The sequence below is a fragment of the Fukomys damarensis genome, unplaced genomic scaffold, assembly GCF_012274545.1.
Source record: "Fukomys damarensis isolate Sample0158 unplaced genomic scaffold, DMR_v1.0_HiC HiC_scaffold_23, whole genome shotgun sequence".
Classification (NCBI taxonomy): Eukaryota; Metazoa; Chordata; class Mammalia; order Rodentia; family Bathyergidae; genus Fukomys; species Fukomys damarensis.
In genome coordinates this window covers 23,843,455-23,850,559 of record NW_022900935.1, presented here as the reverse complement: position 1 = coordinate 23,850,559, position 7,105 = coordinate 23,843,455, and the positions used below count along the sequence as shown (strand labels likewise).

General features: G+C 51.6%; 2 protein-coding genes across 5 annotated transcripts in view; both read right to left on the bottom strand.

The window, feature by feature from the left end:
* The window catches only part of Atp6v0b (ATPase H+ transporting V0 subunit b), a 3,517-nt gene extending 1,865 nt beyond the window's left edge, over positions 1-1,652 (bottom strand). The window contains exons 1-4 of one of the 2 annotated variants that reach the window (XM_010634657.3): positions 1,453-1,652; positions 713-761; positions 458-541; positions 252-329 (exon numbers count right to left, since the gene is read on the bottom strand). In XM_010634657.3, coding sequence (XP_010632959.1) covers positions 252-329; positions 458-541; positions 713-761; positions 1,453-1,519 — 278 coding nt within the window. In that variant the 5' untranslated portion in view covers positions 1,520-1,652. The remainder of the gene's footprint in view (positions 1-251; positions 330-457; positions 542-712; positions 762-1,452) is intronic. The other variant, XM_010634664.2, reaches the window with a different exon arrangement.
* Positions 1,653-2,454: 802 nt separating this feature from the next.
* Dph2 (diphthamide biosynthesis 2) lies at positions 2,455-6,524 on the bottom strand. Of its 3 annotated transcripts, none has more exons than XM_010634648.3 (6): positions 5,652-6,524; positions 5,275-5,387; positions 4,805-5,028; positions 3,820-4,503; positions 3,550-3,726; positions 2,455-3,466 (listed from the first exon to the last, which is right to left on the bottom strand). In XM_010634648.3, the coding sequence occupies exons 1-6, from the start codon at positions 5,796-5,798 to the stop codon at positions 3,342-3,344; spliced, it is 1,470 nt and encodes a 489-aa protein (XP_010632950.1). In that variant the 5' UTR covers positions 5,799-6,524; the 3' UTR covers positions 2,455-3,341. The 3 variants fall into 3 exon arrangements, with proteins under 3 accessions (XP_010632950.1, XP_010632955.1, XP_019064747.1); XM_010634653.3 differs by lacking the exon at positions 5,652-6,524 and adding an exon at positions 5,470-5,626; XM_019209202.1 differs by lacking the exons at positions 4,805-5,028; positions 5,652-6,524 and having other exon boundaries at positions 5,275-5,357.
* Between the last annotated feature and the right edge of the window lie 581 nt (positions 6,525-7,105).

Genomic DNA, 7,105 nt, shown 5'->3' with positions numbered 1-7,105 from the left:
GTTTTTTTTGTTTTTTTTTTTTTTTTTTGGTACTGGGGATCAAACTTGGGGCCTTGCATTTGCAAGGTAGACAGTGGAACCACTGAGCTAAATCCCCAGCCCCATACAGATGTTTTTGTTGTTGTTTTCATAACAGGGTCTTGCTATGTAGTTCACACTGGCCTACAACTCATGGAGATCCTCCTGCCTCAGCCTCTCAATTGCTAGGATTACAGGCATACACCACCATGCCCAGCTGCACATACACGTACCTGACCAGGTTCTTGGTCTTGATTCTAGGGGCCTTCACACCTCCACCAATGATGGAGGAGCCGGTAATATAGATGCCCCTGGTGGAAATGAAAGGAACTGATGAGCAGAGCCCAATCTGTCACTGTTCCCAGGATGACTAAAAACCCAATGATGCCACCTGTCATGACTCATTGTCTCCCCTCTGTCCCACCATCCCAATACTCACCAGGCTGCCCCAACCACAGACAGGGAGATTGCCAGACCAATGCCCAGGTTTGACCACATAAAGGGGGAAGTCTCAGTCAGGAACCTGGTGTAGAAACAGGGAAGAAATCAATCCAGCTCTGGCTAGAAAGGGGACACAAAACCTTTGGCCTCCCACCCTCCCAGCCCCACCAATTCCAGATGCTGCAACAACAGACTTCATATCTCTCAAATGTCCATGTCCTAGACAGCAGATATTAGTGGAGACCTCTCTTACCATGCCACATCAAAGCGGAAGCCCAGGTCAAAAATGGTGTAGCAGATTCCTGCAGCAGTGAGAAAAAAAAGTTACGGGCTGCTCTCTAGAGAGAAGCTCCCCAGCCTAGATAAGTAATGCCCAGCTCACCGGCCTCCTACATCCAAGTCAAGAGACAGTCCTCAGACTGCACCCCCCGCTTCCATTTTCTGTCACTCCCTCAGTAACACAGCTCCCTCAATGACACCACGACCCAAGCCCCTCCACGGGCAAGGCCCAGTAGGCCTAAATACCCTGGAGAAAAGGAGGGAAGGAGCAGGCGCTCCTTCCAGGAGCAACCGGATCCTGCCGGCCCAGTCCAAGCCGCTGTTTACCCAAAACACTGTGAATGGGGAAGGGCGAAACGACAGAAACAGGAACCGGAGCTACCGGCTTGTGACCCAAGCAGGCCAGCCGAGAACAAGAATAGGACAAAAGTAAGGAGATGCAAGAGATGGCGGTAAAGGAAGAACGGGGCTAGTGCTCCTGTCGCGGCCCCCACCTGCCGCAGCCAGCGACCCACCTACCGCGGCCAGAGACCCTCCTCAAGCAGCTGGAGCCCTAGCCTCTTCGGTTGGAATCAGAAGCCCCGAGAGGCGGGGAGCAAGTCCGAGCCCGGGACAGAGGGACGTGCTGGGGCCCGGTACTCCTGCTGGCCCCTTCCCTCGGGGACTCTAGTACGGCCCCCCTCCGAAGCTGCCCCCGCCAGGGCCCGGCCTCACCCACAACGAGCACGCAGGCCCAGAAGGTCACGAAGACCCCGGAGTACAGCAGCGCTAGCCCCGTCATGACGACGACGTCGGCGGGGATCGGATCGGTGGACACAGCTAAACCGCGTCCCTGGGTCCACCGTTTGCCCCGCAGTCTGTCCGCCAGTCCCGCAGCATCACGTGATGCGCCCACGTGACACGCTAAACCCACGTGACCCCACACAGGGCCCTGAGCGGCTGTCGACTCGCGCGAAGCATTGTGGTACTTGTAGTAGCGCCTCAAAGAGGCTCCGGAAACCTCAGGGATTTCTCTCCCTGGTGTCTGGCCTCGAAACAGCGATGATCCCTCCGCCTGCTCCCTGGCAACCAGGGAGGTGTCAGACTGCTTCCCCTGCCTGAAGCAGGCCTGTTTGCCCTAGTCCACTGCCGGCCATCAACTCCTGGCCCTTAGAGGTCATTCTTACAGGATGCCTTCCCTCACACAGGAGGGTGGCGGGCGTCCTCTGGGATCCCACGACGCTGGCGAGCCTTGTAAAGTTTCCGTAAGATCTCATCACTTTCCTGTTTAAATGCCTTGTGGTCTCATTTTACTCAGTAAAGCCAAAATTCCTACAATGGCCTACCAGTGCAACTCTCCACATTCCTTATTTTCCACCCTGGTGCTGGGGAAGGAACACTCCACTCTTCTCCCTCTGGCTGCATAGTCCTTACTATCGCTTAAACCTGACAGCCACACCCCAGCCTCACTGCCCTTGCATTAGTTTCCTCTTTTCTAGCTCACTCTGTAACTGCTCCCCAGACTTTGCTCACCTTCAAAGAACTTCATTGCCTATTATGTTTAATATTGTAAGGTCTCATCAGGTATCTGTATGGGATCCTGCTGCCACTGGGACTCCCTCTTCAGAGATAGCACTGTTTCACTGTGGGGTCATTGTATATTTGTCTCTTTTCCCAACATGACTGTCAGGACAAGACTCTGCTTAAATACAATTCACATCAGAGTGCATCATGAATAAAAAGAGAAAGAGTATTTGGTTTATTTGAATTTCTGTATCCTGAGAAACAAGTCTGAATCAGTGTAGACCAGAACTATCCAATAGAACTTTTTGCAGTGATGGAAATGTCCTATACCTATACTGTCTTCTCATGCATGTATATGTGTATTTGAAATCAGTGTGACTGAGAGAATGAGCTTTTAATCTAATTAGTTTAAACTTAAATATGTGTCTAGTGGCTACTATCCCCCACAGGGGACATTTGCCTATGTCTGAAGACATTTTTGGTTGTCACAGCTGAAGGAGAACACTTCTCATGTCTTGTGGGCAGAGGCCAGCATTACTAGTAAACGTCCTACCATACACAGAACAGCCTCCACAATAAAGAATTATCTGGTCCGAAATGTCAGCAGTGCTGATGTTGAGATACGTAGTCTGGACAACGTAGCACCTGCCCTTTAATAAGGTAAAACGCTCAGGCCGGGGATTTAGCTCAGTGGTTCCACCGCCTGCCTTGCAAGCACAAGGGCCTGAGTTCAATCCCTAGTACCAACAAACAAACAAATAAGGGCAAACCCTCAACTGCAGACCCAGAACTAGGATTGGCTGCTGGTCCTGGGCTGCACCAGGGACAGATGGGCCCAGAAGGCCTCAAGAAAGTCTCTAAGCCCTTTCCTCCATCAGTCAAGCAATAGCGATTTTACTAAGTCACTATGTGGTGAGCATAGTGCCAGTGCCAAGACAAGATAGGCATGGAGCTATCTTCAGTGAGGGGCTTCTTGGCTTGCCCTCCCTATGCAGGCTCCTTCAAGAATCCTGGTAGGATGATGAGAAGTCAGTGCTGGGAGGACTAAACATTCTAGTAGCAACTCATAAGTCCTTCTGTGTCTCTGGCCCCACAAGGTATCAGCTGCTTCCCTCATCTTCATAAGCAATGGCAATCCCTCGTCTTCCACTCACTGCTTCTGTCACCGGTGTCTGACCCAAGCGAGGCTCCAGTCCCTGCCAGCTCCGGAAACTAAGGAATGAGGCTATAGAAAGAGGGAAGGAGTTCAGACAAAGTGGGCTGGTCCTAAAGAAAGATTTTAGCAGGAATAGAGACTTGCATACTTACCTGCAGGGCTGCTCTCAGCCAGCTCCAGCTGAGGCCGTGGGGTCAGGGAAGAGCACCCAGGATCATTTGATGGCCTGCAGGCAAGTGGGGGTCGGAGCTCCCCAGAAATGAGAGACACATCTGGGGTGTCCCACAACTCTGACTCAGGTGGTGGCAAGGGTACATGGAAGGGGGAACCTGGGAGGGAGAAAGCACATCCATACTGGCCTCCCAACTCCCAAGGGCCCAGCTGCCCCAAGTTTCCAGCTAAGCCAGTCACCTACCACTCACCAGGCAACAGGTCTGCATAATGTGTAAGATACGGAGCCAAGCCTGGAGGTGGCCAGGCAGGGTTGCAGGCAGCCTCCAACTCACATGGTGTCAGCACAGGCCGGAAGAAGCTACCAGAAGGCTGAGGGGCTAGGGCACCCAGAGGACAGGCTAACAACACAAAGACATCCATCTCAGGAAAGTTGGCAAGCTTAGCAGGGGTAGGCCGTCCCAGAGCCAAGACATAGCTACGTTTGCCAGCAGCCTGAGTCAGGTTCCGCAAGTGTGCCAGTGCATCACAGTGTCGGGCCACACCCAATGTGCCTGCCAACAGCCCTACCACACGAGCATCTCTGGCTCTCTCTACCAGATACCGTCTCCGTGCCCTTAGACGTCCAGCCTGGACACCTTCATCCTGTGTCTGTCCTGTGTCTGGGCAGCAGGAGAAGAAGGGCTGCGCTGGTGCCCACCCCAAGAGCAGCCGGCTCAGGTCTGGGTCAAGGTCAGAGTCAGGGCTAGCCTTAGAGCCCCCCACATAGAAGGCACCATATTCTTCCAGACACCTCCCTGGGGCCAGGGGGAAGTGGCGCCCAAAATGCTCCAAGGGCTTAGGCTCTGGACTGGGAGAATCTGATGGTAGGGGAAGAGCTGGGCTGGAGACAAGCAGGTCCTGGTACTTAGGGCGCAGGAGAGTGGCCAAAGCCTCTAGAAGAGAAGAAGGCAGGGTCAGGATTGGAGTCTGGCAAAGCAGGAGCTCCCACTTCCCCAGGAGACCAAATGTGACCCAAAAGCAAAGACCTGGGTCAAGAATTCTACAGGAGTATAATAAAATGGGAAATAAAGGCACACAGCCATAGGCCCACCCTTTTTTTTTTTTTTTTTTTTAATTTTTATTTTTGGTATCAGGGATTGAACTCAGGACCTTGTGCTTGTCAGGCAGGTGGCAGAACCACTGAGCTAAATCCCCAGGCCCACCCTTCCTTCTTGCATAGGCATAACCCCTCACCCAGGGCGTGGGCACAGGCCGGTTCACTCAGCAGCACCACAGGTGCTGAAGGGTCTGGGTTCTGCACTTCAAAGGCCTTGGCGCAGAGCTCCAAAGCCACAGAACGCTGGCCAAGGATGAAGGTGACAGGCAGCGGGCGGGCTGGGGGACTTAAGCAGGCAGTGCCAAAGTGAACAAGGGCCTGAGCTCCAGCTTGCTCAGCACCTAGCACATCCACACAGCAGCTGCAGAAAAGATATCATCAATGAGAGAGGTCCTTACCTCAGGTGAACTGCTGTCATCAATGGGAAATATGGCCAGTGAAGAAAATGGTGACATTAAAGACCATGTCACTAAGGGGTGCTAGCACCAGGAGGGGAATTACCACCACCATTGAGGAACGCAAACACTGGAGGCAGAAACTGTAACAGCAGGGAAACCCCATGAGGCCTGGATCCCCAGGCCTAGCCCACTTGAACCTAAGGTCACACCTGCCATAGGCTGTGTCTCCTAAAATAAACATCTTCGACCCTGTACTCTCCTCCAATCTTGCAGCCACGGCCCCTGCATCTCCCAATAGATGGTCAGGAAATTGCAAGGCCACCTGTAAGCATAAGACATGGAATCAGGAAGAGCTTCACGCCCCCTGCTCCCACCAAGGACCTCTTTACAGGAAATTTTTCAACCTCAAGGTCTCTGGTCCCAGAAGACCACTCTGTTCCACGGAATGAGTGGTAGGTGGCCCACGCTCTGAGGAGACAAGACTCCAATTCTCCCATCCCCCTGTTCTCATGAAATTCACCAAGATTCCTATCCTCTGGGAGACCCGTCCCAGGAAGTGAATCACCACTCCTAAGTCTGCCCTCACCCGTTGACAGCCGAGGTCGCGGACAAATCCAAAGACTCGCTCCAGCTCGTACACTCGGTCGAGGTCAGCGAGCGGAGTGAGCAATCCCGGGATGCCCGCCTCCCGCTTCAGGACTGCTTCCGCCGGGCTGCTGAATGGAGACTCCATGAGGCACGGATTGGAAGGTAGTAGGGCTCCCTCGTCCAGTTTAGTGGCCAAGCCCTCCGAAGCTGCCCTTCAAGAACTCAGAATCGCTCTGAGGGACGGACGGAAAACCACTTCACTCCAACCACTCCAAATAGCTTCTGCGTTACTCAAGGGGCTATCCGCGGATATTACTTCCGGGTTAGAGGCATGACTGATTGCAACTCTACCAATCCTAAATCAGCACTGCTTTGACCTCCAATTCCTGCCTCCAGGACCCACAGAGAACCAATGACCGGCCGCATCCGGAGAGAGTCGGAAGTTCCATAAGAAAGGCGCTGAGCCCCATGGATGTTGTAGTTTTTCTGGTCTCGCTCTCCCGCGGAGCTCTCGGGTTCAGCCCCTTTGCTCCCTGCTTTCTCGAACCGACTAAGACACTACTCCAGTGTGAGTAGCTCCTATCCGTCCGTCACGCTAAGCATTGCATATATATTGCATAATTTTAAACTCAGTGCCGATTGCCTTGGGTTTTCGTGGTTTTTTGGTACCGGGAATAGAACTTGGGACCTTGTGCTTGCGAGTCAGGCGGCAGCACAACTAAGCTAATCCCGGGCCCTGTCTTGGTTTTAATATCGTGTTTGGCCACTTGCTGCAGGGTTCTGTATCCTAGGAATGTCTCTATGCCGTTTCCTTATCCGCAGAATGGGAGATTTAACAATACCGTGCCTTAATAGGATTGTCACAAAGCTCAAGTTAACTGATTTATAAAACTTTACAAAATTTTTTTTTTTTTTTTTTTTTTTTTTTTTTATAAAGTTGTTCTTTACATATCCCATTTGCTTTTATCCACACAGCGGTCTGTCACTCTGGCGAACAATGAATATTTTCTATTCGTCAGGGGCCACAGTAGTCTGAATAAGAATTATCTCATTTTAAGACAAAAACAAAACAAAACAAAACAAAAACCCTGAGGTTTGAAGAGACTAACTGCGAACACTGAATATTTTCTATTCGTCAGGGGCCACAGTAGTCTGAATAAGAATTATCTCATTTTAAGACCAAAACAAAACAAAAACCCTGAGGTTTGAAGAGACTAGCTGCTTAATAAGACACAGTAGGTCAGGGGCGTAATCCGTATCAAAAAAGCTAGTTCTGATTTTAGAGGCTGGGCTTTAGAAGCCCTCATTCTCCTGCCTTATATATACTACATTTGTTGTGCTAGGAGAGGGAAGGGCTGAGAGGGAAGACATCCAGACACCATGTGGTAGGAAAAAGGGACTAAAATATGTGAAACATGTCCACATATTCCAGAAGTGCGAAATGAAGAGTAA